The sequence below is a fragment of the Ochotona princeps genome, chromosome 14 (assembly GCF_030435755.1).
Source record: "Ochotona princeps isolate mOchPri1 chromosome 14, mOchPri1.hap1, whole genome shotgun sequence".
Taxonomy (NCBI): Eukaryota; Metazoa; Chordata; class Mammalia; order Lagomorpha; family Ochotonidae; genus Ochotona; species Ochotona princeps.
In genome coordinates, this window is record NC_080845.1 from 42,268,875 (window position 1) to 42,289,253 (window position 20,379).

At 38.6% G+C, this 20,379-nt stretch overlaps 1 protein-coding gene across 1 annotated transcript in view; it reads right to left on the bottom strand.

The window, feature by feature from the left end:
• FOCAD (focadhesin) overlaps positions 1-18,864 on the bottom strand; it is a 266,859-nt gene extending 247,995 nt beyond the window's left edge. Inside the window, exons 1-3 of the mRNA XM_058672241.1 lie at positions 18,796-18,864; positions 16,146-16,220; positions 13,266-13,420 (exon numbers count right to left, since the gene is read on the bottom strand). Of these exons, the coding sequence (XP_058528224.1) occupies positions 13,266-13,420; positions 16,146-16,220; positions 18,796-18,852 (287 nt within the window). The 5' untranslated portion in view covers positions 18,853-18,864. The remainder of the gene's footprint in view (positions 1-13,265; positions 13,421-16,145; positions 16,221-18,795) is intronic.
• Positions 18,865-20,379: the final 1,515 nt, after the last annotated feature.

Below are 20,379 nucleotides of genomic sequence, written 5' to 3' on the forward strand. Positions count from 1 at the left end.
CTATAGGTAAACCCCCCACTCTAAATTAAATCCTAAGACAGTGTTAGCGATATTGGATGTTTCTGTGCACTGTTACCATTAGAAAAATGCAATTTTATTTCCCTTGTTACATCTTATCTCATTTGTTATGTATGAAGATCACTGAAAAGCAGTAAGATCTCTAAAATTTCACTTAAAACTACTTCCCAAGTTGCCTCTAAAGAATTAGTCCAAAAAACAGCCTGTAAAATGGAAAGCAGATAATAAAATCTCAAAAAATACATCTATTACAATTAATTCTATGAGTGAATTTATTATGCTTTTCACAGATGAGAGGCCTGGCCCAATGGTTTAGTAGCTAAACCTTCACCTTGCAAGCACCAGGATCGCATATGGGCATAGGTTCATGTCCTGACTGCCATCCAGCTCCTTGCTTATGGCCTGAAAGCAGAAGATGGCCCAAAGCCTTGGGATCCTGCACCAGGATAGCCAAGTGGCTAAATCCTCGCCTTGCACATGCCAGGATCCCATATGCGCACCCTGACTAACCTGCAGCTCCCACCTGAGTGTGTGAGGGCCAAGTGTATGGTGGGCAGGGTTGCACTGTGACACAGCATCCATTGATTTACGCAAGAGATGGTGCTGGAAACAGAATTGATCCAGAAACTGCAGCTACCAGTGTGTGCACTAGCTGATGTGGATGATGGACAAACCCGAACCCTGTACCGGCAACCACGCACAAAAGTCAGGTCTGGGATCTCTTCAGTAGAGGTTTCTTTAGGAATACACCCGAATGAACCGCTGGACTCGGAACATCAATCATTGGGAGAATCATAGGATCTGTGGTCAACCCATGCAGTGCATGTGTCAGAAAACTGGACCTCCTTGGGCCCGGCAGCATGGCCTAGCAGCTAAAGTCCTCGCCTTGAATGCCCCGGGATCCCATATGGGCGCCGGTTCTAATCCCGGCAGCTCCACTTCCCATCCAGCTCCCTGCTTGTGGCCTGGGAAAGCAGTTGAGGACGACCCAAAGCTTTGGGTTCCTGCACCCAGGTGGGAGACCTGGAAGAGGTTCCTGGTTCCCGGCTTCAGATTGGCGCAGCACCGGCCGTTGTGGTCACTTGGTGAGTGAATCATAGGACGGAAGATCTTCCTCTCTGTCTCTCATCCTCTCTGTATATCTGACTTTGTAATAAAAATAAATAAATCTTTAAAAAACAAATTGGGCCTCCTCAGTGGCTTAGACGGAGCAGTGGACAGACGCACATGGAGGATTAGGCAGTCCACTGGAGTTGCAGAGGACATCTAGTACCATAGCACAGGAAGGAGGGCAGAAAAAGTTGGTCAACTACCCCAGTTAAGCTTGACAGCAAATTTCTGGGCAGACGGAGACTCTAAGGAGGACAGAGTCAGCCAACAGACCTTGGAAGGACTTCCTCATCCTCAGATTGGCAAGATCGACAGCATTTCAGAACTACTAAAAACACTTAAGCAGAACCCTTGGAATACACTCCACATCGGGAACCCTGTAGTGGCATCAGCTGGCCATTCCCCATCCCCGGGCACTGAGGCAGTTGGGAGGCTCGATGTAGCTTCACCCCTTTTCTCCCTGCTTCCTCCAAATACAGGAAGAAGAAAATGAAAATTTCTCCTAAACCTCAACCCTTCCCACCCTTATCACCTATGTAAACATGATCAAAAATGAAATTTTTTAATTAAATAAAATAGAATAATGGATGATAATAAGCCATCTTAATTGGGGAAAGGCAAAATCTTATTTATCTGATGGCTAGTGACCCTGAGCACTTTTTCATGTATCTACTGGCTGACATTGAAAAATCAAAAAATAATGTATGGTGAGGATATGGGGAAAACGGTATCCTAATCCACTGTTGGTGGGAATGTAAACTAGAACAACCATTATGGAAGACAGTGTGGAGTCTCAGAAAACTGAAAATAGATCCAGCATAAGTTCCAGGCATCCCATTCCTGGGCATTTACTCAAACGAAGTGAAATCTGCAGAAGAGTTATCTATATTCCCATGCTTGTTGCAGCTCAATTCACAATAGCTAAGATATGAATCAACCCAGATGACTACAACTTATGACTCAGTAAAAAAGAATATGCTATATATACCCCATCAAATACTACTCAGCCATAAAAAAAAAGTGAAGTCCTGTCTTTTGCTACAAAATGAATGCAACTGGAAGTTATTACGCTTAGTGAAATAGGCCAACCTCAAAATGACAAATACCATGTTTTCTCCAACACATGGAAGTTAATATAGAATACCAAAAAAAAAAAAGCATTCTGATCTGTTAGTCATTTTTAGCACTTGTTTATACTCTTGTGGAAGTGTGCAATTTCTCATTTTCATTTGTTGAACACTACAATTAGTGTTGATTTAAGCCTAAGATTGTACAGTGGATTAAAAATGTCTTTGCAAAAATTAATGCGAGAAAAGAAGGGAAGGAAGGGCAGGGATTTGTGTGGGGGAAGCAGAGGATAGTTATCTCCTTAGAACTGTACCAATGAAACTCACAAAATCTTTTTTTATATGAATAAACATTTTAAAAAGAAAAAATATATTAACGTTTTTAAACCATTGAACTCAAATGGTACCATTTTGAAACTCCTTGGGAATTAAGAGATTTAGTTATTGAGCATCAAGTGCTGCTAACATTCCAAAAATAAAAAGGCAAACATTTAATGTGCCTCTGAGTGGAAGAACATGGTGCCATTTAGTCTCTTCCAACTCAAGGTTACTCTCAGCAATTCTGGGTAAAGTTCTAAAGCATAAATTTGGACATATAGTTTATATTCAATATTGGTTAGTTGCTTTCCTTAATCACCCTATCCCTAGCAAGCAAGGAAATAAAAGTTTCTATTATTATGTTTGAAAGTTTACTATCATTATCATTTATTTGATCTTCCAACCACTGGTGCACTCTCCAAGTGGCCACAACAGGGTAGGGGTAGATCAAAGCAAAATTCAGGAGCCTAGAACTCCATCCAATTCTCTCACATCTGTAACAAGAGGCCCAAGTACTTAAGTCATCTTTCACTGCTTCCCAAGACATATTAGCAGGAAACTACATGAGAACTGCCAATGTGCCATGGGATATCAGTGTCACAAGCTTAACCTACTGTGGCACAATATCATATAAGTCCCCTACTATTGCTGCTCACAAAGATGACTTTAACATTAAAAAAAAAAAAAAGAGCAGGCAGGGAAGAATGAAAACCACAGCTGGTTCTCACCATTTCAGAAAAAAATGTTATCTTTCACAATGATTGTACATCCACTTAGTCGTTTTTCCTTCTATCCATGTTAGAACAACACAGATCTAACAGAGCACAGAGGGTCACTAATACTCGAGCACAATAAAGGTTCAAAACTGGAGCTCAGTTGGCTGAGAGATACCTATTTCCAAGGTCATAGTGAAACTGAGCCCCTATAATGCAAAAACAGAAACCATCCCATTGTCTGTCACCCTAAGATGTCCTTGCCTGTATTTTATAAAAAGGAATTCACTGACTTGAGGGACTAACACAAATGGTCTCACAAGACCCTAATCACCAGACTCAAGAAGTCATTTACTTCTTCAATAGATAAGAAACTTGATAGCCAGTATTGTCCAGACTGGGCTGTTTGTGGGAATTCCAGGTTCAGGCAGAATCTAACTGCCACCTTCATGTAATTCCCAGACCTACTGGAGCCCATGTGGCCTTTACAAATTGTCTGGAAATTCATTGACCAGGGCCCAGTGCAATGGCCTACTTGCTAAAGTCCTTACCTTGGATGTGCCACAATCCCATGGGGGCACCAGTTCGTGTCCTGGCTACTCTACTTTCCTTCCAACTCCTTGCTTGGAGTCTGGAAAAGCAGTGAAGAATGACCCAGAGCCTTGGGACCCTGTGCTTATGTGAAGACCCAGAAAAAGCTCTGGCCCCTATCTTCAGATAGGCTCAGCTGAGGCTGTTGCAGCCACTTGGGGAGTGAACCAGCAGATAGGAGATCTTTATCTCTACCTCTCCTTCTCTCTGGAGACCTGAATTTCTAATAAAAATGGATGGATCTTTGAAAAAAAAAAAAAAAGCTTCACTGAGCAATCAAAGGTAAACAGCACCACTAACCAACCAGGAACTTGGACACAAGATGATCACTCAGCTCCCAGCTCCAATGTCAATCTATTCTAACCTTTACCCTCAACTCCTCAGAAAACAGCTGCTTACCAGCTCCTTGCTCTGATTTTACAACTAATACCTATTTTATTCCACCACATCAATGCCTGTGACTGGATTTCTATGTCTCAAGGCAGGGAACCCACTTTGGGAGAACTGTTCCAACACCTCCACAAGTTTAGGGTGTTGCTTAACAACAACAGTTCTGCCCCAAGTCTAATCCCAGTGCAGAGGACATCTAGGCAATAACTTTCCAGTCTTCCTTTTATTTTGGGAATTAAAGATCCTCCACTCACATGGTTACCAATATAAGGGATCCCAACCCACAAATGTTCACACAGTGAAGGCAGAGCCAGTAGGGGGTCAAATTATACTACCCAAGAAGATACATGGAAGTCTCAACCTTCTATATCTGAGAATATGACTATTTAGAAATAGCTTTTTGCAGATAAAAATAAAGCATCTTTATATCACATCATTTTAGATGGTCTGAAATCCAATAACTGGTATCATCCTAAGAAAGACTAGGATAGCTGAGATACAGAGAAGGTGCTCATCAGAACACAACAGCAAATACTGGCATCAAATTGCAATAAGTCAAGGGCAGCCAAGGGTTCCTGGCAGCCACCAGAAGATACTAAAAAGGCAGAGAACCAAGTCTCGTAGAATCGCAGAAAGAACCATTCCTGCTGATCACCTGTGGCTCCAGAATTATAAAAGAATACAATTCTGCTATTTTATCCAGCAAGTTTGCAATCATCGCTTATGACAGCCTTCATAAACAAAAATACAGTGCCTAGCAAGTTGACGGATATGGCTTGGGTTCCTACTCTCAGAAATCTGTAATTGTCCAAAGAATTACCCTTTCCAACCTGGTTGTTTCTCATTCATAAGAGATGTTGTATCAGGAGCAGGTGCTGCCCTGTAAACTGGAAAGCAGAGAAAGTCAACACTCAGCCTGAAAGAGAATAATGAAACACACAGCCTGTATCCAGTTTGCCACAGGGACCCAGTTGCTTTTCTATTCTTAAATTCTAAAGAATACCACTTTATCACAAAAAAAAAAAAAAGGAAAATACCCTTTTATGTTCAAACTATGTTCAAACTAGTTCAAGAGGATTTCCACAACTAGTAGGTAGCCCAATATAGGAACAAAGATTCAGGTCTTATACGGAGAAGAAATAATAATAATTTGGAACATTCAGATTTTTTGGAAAAATATTTGGGTCAAGCTATAAAACTCTAGTAATCAAACCCATTCATGTAAACCAGTTTTCACCAAGTGGATATGCATCATTACTATAGTAATGATGTCACTATATACTATATTGTTCATCTACTATTACACATATGAACAATAGTTCAGGTCATTCTCCTTTCAAAAGGACTAAAAATAATGTTTTTTTGCTTTCAAACTGACCAAATACAAGGTTCATATCTGATCTACAATAGAATTTAAAAGATCAAATTGAAGTAAATATGAGCATCTCTTGGGTCTTATTGGAACAATTGATACAATTATACTCCCCTTTTTACTATAAATCATTTCAAATCGCTGTAAAAGATAACTGCTCAGCCTTAACCATACTATCTCACCAGAAAACTAAAGAATTCTAAAAACACCAGATAAATAACCAAATTCTTAGATTAATTTCATTATAAAATTACACAAGGAAAGGATGGAAAAGGCAAAAAAAACTCTGAGAAACCCATGATTAAATGAATGGCAAATAATAATAATAATGCAACGTAAGAGAAGAAATGCTATTGTGCCTTTGGTAGAGAAAATTCTGTAGGCTCATTTGTCTTGCAAGAATCAAAAAGAATGAAATTTCTGCTGAAGCATTTTCCTATTATTGTATTCAGTATCCACTGACCTCAAGTCACCTACAAACATCTCAGCATAAACATTTGACTCTTAAAATTGGAGTCTTTGTGAGAAAACAATGCATTTGACCAGATCAATGAACTGAAAAAGAAACAGGGAAGAACGTCCTGGATGAGGAAAGTGGCTGGAATCACTTTTCTGATTATGAACTCCAAATTGAGAGACTCTTGGATTTTAGAAAAAGGCTCAAGGAGAATACAAGGCAGGTCAACATTTGGAAACAGATGTTTTAAAGGGAAAATTTAGAAGACAAGATGGGAAAACAAGCACAAACTAGCAATTCTGTCAATGATTTCAATACAGGAAATCTTGGGAAACTTGGTAAGAATATGTACATTAAAAAAAACTACACATGGATTTCAAAAAGTTTTCAAAGTAACACCTTTTAATTCTGTTTTTAAACAAATCTTTGAAAGTACCCCCTACATATATACACAGAACCAGAAGCCATCCCAAATTTCACAAAGTAGTATCTTAACACCCTAGAGAAGATTAAAGCATGCTATTTTCCCTCAGCCTACGGAGAAAGCTCATAGAGGCATATTTCTTTGGTTCTTCTCCTGCCAAATAAAATAAAGACGCTAACTAGCACAAAGCAGATTCAATAATACAACAAAACACAAATAGAGTATCTCCTCAGTTGGAAGCCATTTCCTGTATGTTAAAGCAGGTAAGTTTCCCAAAGAACAAGATAATCAGTGAAAGAGATGAGCCTAACACAAGAATTTTCTCAGCAAATCATCTTAAATTTTAACTCCAAATAGTTGTCACAAACACTTTTTGTAGCCACTGGACCTTCCTCAGTCCATAATCAAAGACTTTCTGAATCCAAAAGCTTTAGTCAAGACCTACTACAGGAATTAATATTCAATGCAAGATTTCACTAAGAAGTAGACTTCAGGAATCTCAGAAAACACATATCAATTATCTACATTTCAGTACACTTTGTGCTCCAAAAATGCAACAACTGTGTATCCCTTCTCTGTTCGGAAGCATTAGAGACAAGCAAATCAAGTGCAAACAGTTTATTGACAGCATATCCTACCTACCAAACACATTTTTAAAAGAAGGGGAATGAGGAAAAGCAGTTGAGCTGAAATTACAGGCTGTCAGGACACCTCAATATTGCAAATTGAGCACCTGGTTCTTCCAGAGAGTAAGATTTTTATTCATGATCCCGTTACTAAGCAACTGTAACAATGGCTGCATGCACTTTCTAAAAGCTAGCTAGCACAGTTAGGGAGAATTTAAAAAAATAAATAACTAAAGAGAAGAAAAATGGGAAACTCCTTGCACAGGGAATCTTTACCTCAAAATAAACTGAATGTAAAAACAATCTAAAGTCAAAAAGCAGCAACTCCTCAAAGGACAAGAAAAGTATATGCTACCATAGATCATTTTAATTTTAGATTTGGTTGGTTTCAAAATTCACATTTAACTGGCGATAATGATTTCCTTACTGTTTCCCTTTCTTGCCTTCAACCTCCATAAAGAAAAACATTTTTCTCCCCCTCCCCCAATGTTCTTTTCCTGATTAAAAGAACATTTTAGAGACCTAATCTACTTTTTTGTTTACAGAAGCTATAAAAACTAGCTTGCAAATGTTTCATGTTGCCTCAGCTTTGAACCAAGTACATTCTAGGACATCAAACTATTCCTTTGAAGAGCTTAGTCTCTCAAGCAGAGCCAGATACTTTCCCAGCCACTCCCCAAAGTTTAGACAAGCAGAACACTGCAAATGCCAAGCGTTTTTCAACCTTAAACTACACCGCGAGGCAGGCTCTAAACCAAGGCAAGTTGTGGGCTGGGTTTCAGGTGGGAGGATAGCTTCCACACTTGTTCAAGGCAAGTTAATAGACTAGACCTGAAAAAGGCCAAAAACTAAGTTAGATAGCCAGAAGAAATCGTCTCTCCTATTTGTCATTTTTCTCTTTCTTTGAAGTGTTCAGAATATGCTGCAATACTAAGAGAGTTCCACAATCCACAAGCTATATTCTCTCAAAATATATCTATTTCAAAGAAGAATAGGCTATTTTTTCATTGTTTTTACCAACCTCCCCCAATAATTCCCTCCTTAATTCGTAAAGGATAAGAAGCAAGCAGACAGGCAGAATGGAAAGTTAAAAGTTTTACAATTATTTTTCTAAATCAAAACTAAGCATCAGGGTATGGCTCAGTTCCCAAGATACTCCTAGACTCTGACAAACCTCTCTGATCAGATAGCCAGAGACATGCAGAAACTTAAATACTGGAAACTGAAGACCTAGAGTACCTCCAAGTTATTCTTACAAAAATAGAGATGGTTTTCTAAGACAAATCTCTATGCATCATTTGGAAGAGGAGCTATTTGAATATCTTGTTTTCAATTAGCTCATTCTTAAATTTGATTCTCCTCTAGATTTTTAAAAAAAATATAAACAGTACAAAGTATAATCTTTGTAATTGCTCCAAACCACAAAGCTCTGCTACTTAATAATGTGAATGAAAAAAATATTTACCAACATGCAAATAATTATTCCCTTTACTGGCAGCAATAAATAAAATTTAACGCTCATATTTTATGATAAAAAATTGATTCAAAAATTAAAATGGGGATGAGTGTTGTGGCATAGCACTCAAACCACTGCTTTAGATGCCCACATTCCGTATGGTAGAGCCTTGCTTTAAGCCCATTACACTTCCAGCCCAGCTTCCTGCTAATATTCACTATTGGCAGCAGCTGGCATTGGGTCAACTATTTGAGTGCCTCCTGCCCACATGGGATTCCAACATGGAGTTCCTGGTTCCTAGCTTTGGCTTGGCTCAACCCTGGCTATTGGGAGCATTTAGGGATAAATCAGCAGAAGGAAAATTTCTTGCTCGCTCGCTCTCTCTCTTTTTCCCTCTCTTTCTTTCTCTTGTACTCTCTCAAATGTGTGTGTCACTCATTCAAATGAATTTTTTAAATTTAATTACATTTCAGCACCACTTGGATCATGCAATAGCATTAATTTCTAAAAGAATGCTTTTTCTTTTTCATCGCTCTAGTGACACACTGGTATTTTTGTAGCACGTTCTTTAATTTCATGTTGATGAAAATTTACCATTTTTCTCCCTTTTGTGGACTGTGTTTACTGGCTCTACATTTAAGGGGTGTATAACAGAAGTGTAGCAGAGACTGACATGTTCAGATGTGAAGACAAAGTGCAGTATGTCTCGGTGCATCCAGATCAAAGATGGACTCCCAGTGAAACTGCTCAATATATCCTAAAAGTGGGATGCTGGACTCTCCACCATTGTCCTTGCCTACAATTCCAGGAAACACTTCAATAACAGCATGATGGACTTATGACTGTTCATGAAGGACCAACCATTGTAATACTAGAGGAGAAATCAATGAAGGGTAAGGAAGAAACTAGGGGACAGGGACAAGAAATCCCAGAGCCTATGAAACTGTATCAAAAAACAGTAAAAAAAAAAATAATTTTTTGGGTCCGGTGCAGTGGCCTAGCTCCTGGCTTCAGATCAGCTCAGCTCCAGCCATTGCAGTCACTTGGGGGGAGGCGGGGGTAGTGAATCAGTGAATGGAAGATCTTTCTCTTTGTCTTTCCTTCTCTCTGTAATTCTGACTTTCCAATAAAAATAAATAAATCTTTAAAAGAAAAAAATACATTTACACCTATATTTGGATTAAGTATACTTAGGCTGTCTTTAAAAATAAAAAACACTAAGATCCAGTAACCGTTTTGCCTGTGTGGAGAAAAATTTATGGTGGTAAGATAGATTTGACAATAGACCCATTTCGAATGTATTGTCTATTGAAAACCTGTTTTGTCTGATAAAAAACTGAAGTTACTGACAAGTTACAAGACACCTGCAGAGCAGGCAGACTGTCAGCAAAGCATATACTTTGCAGTTCACAATGGCGATAGCAGACTTAGACCAATGAGGGAATGATGGCCCACGTACCTAGCTCTCTAGGTGATCTTCTAGAATTAAAAGTATAATCTAATCTGCTCTAATTATATTTTAAATTAACAGAGGACATTATTACTCTTGTATCCATGGCTGATGGTACTCCAAGGTTTGAAATAAACAGTGCCACTATATGAATAAAAGTAAATTTTGTTTATACTTGACAATTATTCAAAAAGGAATAAATATGATTACCAGTGTTTAACAAATGTAAGAAGTAAGGCAAAAGGGCCCGGCGACGTGGCCTAGCGGCTAAAGTCCTCGCCTTGGAAGCCCCGGGATCCCATGTGGGCACTGGTTCTGATCCCGGCAGCTCCACTTCCCATCCAGCTCCCTGCCTGTGGCCTGGGAAAGCAGTTGAGGACGGCCCAATGCATTGGGACACTGCACCCGTGTGGGAGACCCGGAAGAGGTTCCAGGTTCCTGGCTTTGGATCGGCGCGCATCGGCCCGTTGCGGCTCACTTGGGGAGTAAAACATCAGATGGAAGATCTTCCTCTCTGTCTCTCCTCCTCTCTGTATATCTGGCTGTAATAAAATGAATAAATCTTTAAAAAAAAAAAAAAGAAGGCAAAAATAAAAGTGGCTTGATTTAGATCAACCAAAAAGTAGAAAAAGAAAGATACATAAAATCTCACCTTTCAAAAATCTTCCTGAAACCTACTTTTTAACAGGTATGCAATAGGATGGTTCTAAATTGTGCATGTGGTGTGGGTGTGGGTGTGGGTACGGGTGTGTGTAAACACAAATCCAGACAGAAAATGAATTCATTTTCAGTTGTCATCCAATTCTTACTTATTCAGAATATTTGCTCATATACCAAGTATTAAACAATGTGTTAGATACTAAAATGCAGGTTAAAACATACATCATCAGGAGCAACAGGGAAATGCCTGTGCAGGAAAGCGCATCTGAGCTCTGCTTTAATGGATGTGGACGATGCTGGAAGGAGCACCCCATGCAGAGGCAGAGCACATGCAGAAAGGCCTGAGGACCGGGAGAACAGGCCCCTTAGGGGCCTCAGCTAGAACAGAGGGTCACAGCTAGTTTGAGAGGGCTTAAACACACTGCTAAAGGGTGTGGATTTATAAGCAATGGCAGCAAAAGAAAAAAAAAAAACATGGTTCCTGAAAGACACAAAAATGTAACTGCAGGAACAGGACAGGATTTATGAAGAAAGTTAAAAGGCTAAAGGTATGGAGCCAGAGCTGTGATGAAGTAGGTAAGGCCACTGTCTGTAGCAATAGCATCCCACATAGGCACAGATTTGAGTCCCAGCTGCTCCACTTCTGATTCAGTTTCCTGCTAATGCAACTCTCCCTCTGTACCTTTGCCTTTCAAATAATTAAAAATTTTTTTCTTTTAAAAAGGCTAGACATCATTAGCCAGGAAACCATCTTCTACAGTTAGAGAGTTAACACTATAATTTATCTCCATTGAATACCAGAAAACAAAAGAAATAAACAAAAATTAAGATTAAGCAATCTTCTCTGATGATACTACAAGGAGGATGAGTAAAAATCATCAGGACAAGGGCTGGCACAGTGGCACAGTCAGCTAATCTTCACCTGCAGCACCAACACCACGTATGGGCACCAGTATTCCATATATGCGCCAGTTTGTGTCTCCACTGCTCTACTTTCAATCTAACTCCCTGCTTGTGACCCTGCTGGTGGCCTGGGAGAACAGCAAAGGATGGCTCAAGTTCTTGGGCACCTGCTCCTGAATCAGAGACCTGGAAGAAGCTCTTGACTCCTGGCTTCAGATCATCTCAGCTCTGGCCATTGCAGCCATTTGGGAAGTGAACCAGCAGATGAAAGATAACTCTCTCTTGGTCTCTCCTCTCTGCAAATCTGCCTTTCCAATAAATCTTTTTTAAAAAATCAACAGGAGGGCCCGGCACTGTGGCCTGTCGGCTAAAGTCCTTGCCTTGAACACGCCGGGATCCCATATGGGCGCCGGTTCTAATCTGGGCAGCTCCACTTCCCATCCAGCTCCCTGCTTGTGGCCTGGGAGCAATTGAGGACGGCCCAAAGCTCTGGGACCCTGCGCCAGCGTGGGAGACCTGGAGGAGGTTCCAGGTTCCTGGCTTTGGATTGGCGCGAACCAGCTGTTGCGGCTCACTTGGGGAGTGACACATCGGATGGAAGATCTTCCTCTCTGTCTCTCCTCCTCTCTGTATATCTGACTGTAATAAAATAAATAAATCTTTTAAAAAAAAATCAACAGAACAACTGCACAGAGGAAGAGAGGTTAGATGAGAGTTGGGATAGACAACAGAGGTCAAATGTTTTGACTAGGCAAAAGTGAAGGAACGTAGGTCAAGAACATTGTGGGAGGAAAGTGTAGTATCTCATTTTCAAGGAATATTTTACAATAGATGTTCACCGGTTCAAACAAGGACCTGGTTAAGCATTTTGGAATGAACAGGTCTATTGTGTTTTTTGTGCTTCCACTACCCTCAGCATTCAAATGGACTAAATACGGCCATATTAAAAAATGCAAAAGAAAAAATAATTATTAACTAGGAATAAACAAGGATAAGACATTAAATTACATAATATTGTTAAATAAATTAGTACTATTATTGTTTAATGCACACACTAACGCTAAGAGCTAAGTATGGCTATTCAAGTGTATTACTATAGAAGTAATAAAGTTTATAAACAACATTTTTAAAATAAGAATTTATTAACAAGTTCAATTTTTAAACTATTTAACTATTTTAAATGAAGCCCCTATGTACAGAATTAATTAAAAATTCCAAAAATTTTAATTAGCACAATTTGGGGCCAGGAGGGGTAGTCTAGTGGCTAAAGGTCTCGCCGTGCATGCACCAGGATCCCACGTGGATGCCAGTTCATGTCCCATTCAATTCCCTGCTTGTGACCTGGGGAAGCAGTCAAGGATGGCCTAAGGCGTTGGGACCCTGCACCCATGTGGGAGACCCAAAGGAAGCTGCTGGCTCCTGGCTTAGGATCAGCTCAGCTCTTGTCATTGTGGCCACCTGGGGATTGAACCAGCAGACAAAGATCTTTCTCTCTCTTCCTCCTCTCTGTATATCTGCTCTTGCAATGAAAGCACATAAATCATAAAGAAAAATCAGCACAACTTGCCACATGTGAAAACCAATGGCATGACTTTTTAAGGAAAAGAAAAACTAGTAAGGTGAATGTTAACCCTTAATAGAAATTAGTGAACTTTTTTTTCTTCACAAAACTTTAAATTGCTAGTTGATCAAACATGCAAACAAGAGTACCTGGTTGATGGAATCAGGTTGAGTACCCCATTGAGAACATAGCTGAACTCTGCATGATCCTGAGCAACAAGCACAACCAGACCCTCACAGCAGGCTGTTCGCACCACTAAGTTGTCACTGCAACACTTCTCCCACAGCAAGTTCAAGGCAGGAGTCTGAAATCAAACGATAGATTAAAACAAACTTCTGATAAGCAGCAAAGACACGCACACATCATGCTGCGATTTGTTCACAGTAGGTTGGCTTTTCTACACAAAGATGATGCAGTTGCCACTCTGTTCCTACAATACACAAAAGTCGATTTTCCAAAAGGAGGAATGATATGTTTGATATAGCACCCTCTCACCTGCACGTTGGATACAAAATAAGACTGGCTGCAGGCAGAGGTATGAAGTAGATGTGGTTCTAGCAAAACGTTCTTATCAATTAATTTAACGAGATACCTACTGTACAAATGTATCAATTAGTCTAGGTTGAACGCCAAATAGCATCACTGCTTACACCTGTAAGTGGCAATAACATTTTCACAGAATGTTATTTTCTGCTTTCCTATCACCAACCTCTATCATGTGCATGCACCTCACACCACCTGCAACGCACCTACCACAATTTGTTGAATTCTGAAGTGGGCCTAGAGAGAAAACAAAGGAGTGGGGCAGACCAACAACAACACACCTATGTCATGACTAAAAACTCAGAGAAGATATTTTGCCCAAGAAAGAGGCATGACTTTTTTTTCTGCTCATATTGCAAATCTATTTTCTTCCGTAAAAAAGCACCAGAAGATAATGTAAGTTAATGTATATTCTGATTTTGGAAAACACTTTGATACCAGGAGTTCTAAACTTTATAATTTCTCAGGAACTCCTGACTGCAAAAAATGTAGGTTCACTGTGAAAAATAAGCCTATATTTGAATGCATTGTGGGCCAAATCCATTTAAACTAGTACTAGTACTTCATGGTCTTTTTTTTTTTTTTTTTTTTTTGTAAAACAGAAAACATAATGAAGCTGTTTTTCCTTCATACTGATCCAGTTTATTAGGGAAATGTATGAGGTGAGGGGAAATGCAACATCCCTAGCTCCCAAGGAACTACTAAAGAATGAAAATCAGTGTTCCACAGTGCCCCTTTCCTCCGCAGCTGCTCGAAGACCTCTGCGGTTTCAGTTAATTGTCACTGCAGGAGGGAGAATAGACATGTTGTATCTCTCCTTTAATTCAGGAGACTGCAGCCACCTGTCCAGACAGCAGCAAAGGGCTCTGCAGGAATAAACAAAACGCTGCCTCAGGTGATACTGTCTTTTCAAAGAAGCAACCATTGTTTTATTAGGATAAAAGAAAACATTTATAGAGATTTTATATCCAACAAATTCTGAGAGTTTAAGTAAACCATGACATCTCAAATCATATAATGTGATTATAGCAGGATTAGGATTAAGGTTTTTAGAAAATCTAATTTAATATGATCAGATACAAACACAAGATAAATACCTACTAATAAAGTATGACCCTACATTTACTTCTACATACCAACAAAAACTGTAAAGATACATGCATCATGAAGCAGTTAATCACAGACAATTTGAGAAAAAAATGAATTATTTTCATTTCTTTTGGGGGAGAGGGGAATCTTATTGCTATCACTCACATTCTATATAGATTTGACTTAGAGCAACTTTCTTAAGCAGTTTCCCAACTAGTGCATCAAAATACACAACAATGAACAACAAATACACCAAGGGGTACATCTCAGATCAGTTGGCATTGCTTCAATTCTTAGCTCTGACCCACCCTGTGTTCAAGATGGAATCTTCCCCCCATTCTGTCAATGCATGATCTGTCCAAATTAAAATTCATATTCAGAACTGGTCTGAATCGTGAGCTGATCCGAATCTCTTACACCCAGAGTCACCATGTTCATTTGCTTTACTAAACAAAAATATTCCAAGAGATTACCCTATCAACCTTCTTTAAACCATGATTTTCCTCATTCCACTCATATTATTTTTCATGAATAGTCCTAAAAATACTCTTCTTCACCCTTCATGCCTCATTCCTATGGTTTGGTGTAATAAGCACAGACACACAAAGACACAAACACACACACACACACACACACACACACACACACACACACACACACACACGCAACCCAGGTCTCCCTCGTGGGTGGCAGGAATCTGATTACTAAGCCATCACTGCTGTCTCCCAGGATCTGCATCAGCAGGAAGCTTAGAAAGGAACCAGAGCCAGGAATTGAAACCTATGCATTCCCACATGCAATGGAGACAACTTAATCACTAGGATAAATACCTACCCAGTGCTGGACAAAATTTTCAAACTTAATAAAACACTGAAAGATTTAAAAAAAAAAAACATAGCAAACTCAAAAGCAAACAAGAATGGCAATTAAGTTCTCCTTCAAAATTATTTCATTGGTGAACTGAATAAGGAAGGTAACAAGACAGGAAGATAGGTAGCCCAGGATGGCAGTAATATCTGAGTATAATTAAAGCATAGTTAAACACAAGCTAGAGACAGGTGTCACAGCATAATAAGTTAAACTTCTGCCTGTGGCACCAGCATCACATATGGGTTGTCAGTTCATGTCCTGGCTGTCTACTTCCAATTTAGCTCCCTGTTTACAGCAAGGAAAAGTAGCATAGGATGACTCAAAATCAAGTCTTTGGGCCACTGCACCCACAGGGAAAATCGGTTCCCGGCCCCTGACCTTAGAGCGGTCAGCTCCAGCCATTGCGGCCATCTGGGGACTGAACAAGGTGACAGAAGACTTTTGTCTCCTTCTCTTGGTAATTTAGCATTTCACATAAAAATAAAATGAATCTTAAGAAATAAATAAATAAATAAATAAATACAGACCTGGTTTGTGGATTGGTGGATCTTTTCTGTAAAACCATTTTCCTTAAGGACTGCAGCAATAAGACGACCCACTGCCTAAAAATACGAGTGAAATTAGTAAACAAATTTGCTTGGAAGTTCATTCCAAATACAGTATTTGAAAGTAACTTTTATTAATGCTAATTGACATGTTATGTCAGGCAGTCAATTGATAATAAATAAATTCTGATTCATTAAATGTGTGCTATATAAAAGGCACTAAATTGGGTGCTCCAGTTATGTCATTTCCAATATTCAAATAATCCCTACAGTATGTATTTTTATCCTAGGTAACTAATAAGTAAACTGTAGTTCATAAATGTTCAAAAAAAAAAAAAAGCAGATTGTCACTTAATATTAAGACAACTTGAGACTGCTTAATCCATTAAACCAAGGGAATAATGAGAAAATCCTGTTTTTAAAATCATCTTCGCAACCAAATGAAATCCATCATGCTTCATCACACTCTCAATGGAGGAAACCTACTGCCATGTTTGTGAATGAAGCCCACACATATATGAGCCTGTAGATTTTTTCTCTACCAACACTTTTCTCCCCCTGTAGGCCCTGTGATTTTAATTTCATTTTCATTTTCTCATAAGTTACAAATATTTAATGAGCTTTCAGTCCCATGAATCTCTAAAACTCTTCCCACAACCTGCTTTCGTCAAAACGCCGAAAATTAAATTCAAGACACTTGTAAGAATGTTGAAGACACAAATACAAATATCTCAACCTCCTACCACCCTCATGGCATACCTCTATCTTCAGCACTACCCAACACTGCTATCTCAGAGTTTAATATGCTAGCAAAACTCACAGACTTTCTGTGTATAAGCTGGAGAAAACTTCACTACTACAACAACTTGTCTATCCTGCATTTGAAACTTATGTAAGACAAAATTACGAATAGCTGTCAGTCTTGCTATGTCTCTGAGAAAATTCAAATAAAACACAGCAACCACTCCATCCTTATTGGAACTGGTCTAAGTTTTGCAACACAAATCACTCATTTACATGAACACTAAATTTACTTCTATTTATTACCTTACTCCTAATAAAAGGAACAGTAACAAAAACTGAAGGCCAATAGATAGTTTAGGTTCATGTTTTCAAAATACACCATATTTCAATGAATTAAACTGGTCATTATATATATAGAATGTATTGTTTTCTTATCTACAACTGACAAAGAAAAAAGGCTGGAAACCAATGATATACAATGCCTCTTCTAACACAGAATTTTTACTTCATATTAATGAAAGAGTTCTTTCAGACTCATTTGGAGAATCATGGCCAAGTCCACAAATATGCAGGCAACACCAACTGTATCTGGATTGCTGCCATCAATTATTAAATGCAATCCAATTTCAAAGACGTTTAATTATGGAAAAAAATGTGTGTGAATCAATGAAATATGGTGTTAACACTGAGCAGTGGTTACAAAAGAACAATAAGAAGTATTCACAGGGGATACAACACAATCACAAGAACCTAATAAAACCAATGTAAAACACCAGAAAGACCAAAAAAAGCTACAGTCCCAATATAGGAAAGGAACTGAACAAAATTAGTGCAACACCACACACCCCTCTATTCCATCCAGATTAAATTATTTTATATTTTAATTCGTCCTCCAACAAACCAGAGACATTAGCCTAAGATGACTTAAAAATATGAATCTGAAGGATATATCGGACAATATGACAACTTATGTTTTCCATAGAATTTGAATAGACAGGCTACACTAAACAATACATACACGTTTCACTTAATTTAACAGTAATACACAGAGGCATTTCTTGATGATCTACGCCAATGAAATTACTCTCAGCACCAGAAGAATCAAACTGTGGACAGCAGCCTCCAGGCTTCCCTCTTGTTCTTCGTGGTAAGGACCTGTGCCGCAGAGGGGGACAGGACTCTAACCCAGTCAGGTAGAAGGGAATCTTGCACAAGGAGTGTTCTACTCCTCATGGAAGGGTTCCCCACTACCCAGCTAAGTCAATCCCACAGCAGGCATCTCCGAAGTTAACTGTTCAGAGTATTCAAGATGTTCGGTGTTTGTCTTCAGGCTGGCAGCTGCTGTTTCCTTAGTTTTGGTCTCACGAGACAAGACACCAACCAGGTGCTTCTGGTTAGCTAAAAGTTAAGCATTTATTATGGAAAAGTTCTCTAAAATAGAAAATCACAACCTTCTACTTTAGTCGACAGATTTTAAATCCAGGATACTCCACTTATTGAACATCATTAGTCTAAAAAATCCATCATCCTTAAGAGTTGTACAGGGGCAGAACATATTTTTTTAAATACTAATCCTGCATCCTCTGGATTAATATCTATTTACCCCTTTTCCCAATAACTACCTGCAAACAAAACAAACATTTAGGACCTACTAGTTAACCAAGGTTTTATTACTTTAGGGAGAAAAGCATGAAGTAAATGAAAATTAAGACTGATAAGTTTTAAATATTAGTATTGTTATTTCAAACATATTTTCAAATTAAAAATACAAAAGTTTTGTAACATAAATCTCCCTATGTAGAAAATATGCAATGTTTAAAATGTAAAGTTAAATTTATAATCAAAAAACTATTATTATCATGAAGCAAAAATAATCAAATAAAATTACCTGTGATTGGATAAGAGAATTTGGAAATTCAAACCTTTTCCTGATATCATCTGACATTTCTGCGTCTCTTATGTATTTATATGCAGCTTCTGTAACCAAAGCAAAAGAATTTTTTTTAATTCTCCAGCTGGTTTGAACTGGACTTCAAAACAACCATACCTCAAATGATATGAATGTAATTTGTCCAAAGATAGCAACGGAAAAAAGCACAGGGCTCTGCAGAGTAGTATATGGCATAACCTTCACTATTCAGCACTTGCACTCAGATGTCATGATTGATAAATAAACTAGGTACCTAAGAACCCTTGCTTTGTCCCATGATAGCTAATCCTGAAACAGATGAATGCACACTAGAGAAACTTAAAAAAAAAAAAAAAAAATCCAAAAGTTCAAGCAGACATTTGAAATAGAAATTAATCCTCTAATGGATCAAAACTTTGTAAGGAAAAAGGCATTCTGTCAAAAAAAAAATGTGCAAACTTTGCCTCAGCTTAATACAAGTTTTCTTTAAGTACTAATCCGAGTGCTAGTGACAAGAAGCCTAGGTGAACCTTTTTCAGGAGGCACAGAAATGACCCAGAAACCCACACATGAAAACAGACTGCTTGTCCTAAAGCAAGAAGCAAGCAAGCAATTAGCACCAGCTTTAACTATTTACATCACACTTTTCATTCCTATGGTGCTCTCAAGGAAAAAAAAAAGAAGTAGGACGGATAGGAGGGGGCAGCGGTGAAGCAGTGAAGGCACAGACTAATGCAAGGATCCCCAAAGGGACCTAACACCTTCAACTGCCAAGAAACACTGAACCTAGCAAATTACACAACTTTGGAAAATACAGTGCTTTAGACTGCCAATTTAGTCTCACAGAATTTAAAAATAGAATATATTTATATAGTATCCTAGATGCTATGGCTTGAATGAAGTTTGAACATGTACTCGTGACAGTCATGTACTGAAATCTAATCCTTACTGTGAGGCATTAATCCGAATATGGGATTTAAAAATAAAGCCCTTGGGAGGTGGCTCCACCTGAGGGTGATTTCCTGCTTGAATACTGGTGGCTTTCTAGGAAGAGAGAGAAAGCAAAAGACAAGGCCCGTGCATCACTGGCTCATGGCATGTGATGTGTGGCACCACCTAGGGACTCTGCTAATGCAGGTTCTATTAACCTCCAGAAATGTAAATCAGATAATCTCTTTTTTATAGTTACCCAGCCTTAGGTATTTTGTTATGTTAACACAAAACTAATACACCAGACTACCTTATAAAAAATAACGCACAATAAAATTCCACTCTCTTGATCACAAAAAAATCAAACATAATGTGTTGAACCTGTATCCTCATTCTGTTTCTCCTATTTCCCCAAAGGTAACTAAACTCCTGGAATAGGCTATCTATTTTGGCTTTTTTTTCTTTCAATATCTATGCCCAACGCACAGCACTGAAACAATTAGTTCTGGGATAGCACACTATTTTCCAATCTAAATTTACTTATTTCAGGTAAGTCAAAATGTCTTCAACTTCTCAACTATGCTAATCAATTCTTTTTAGGAATTTTATTCTCCTTTCAATTCCATAATATTA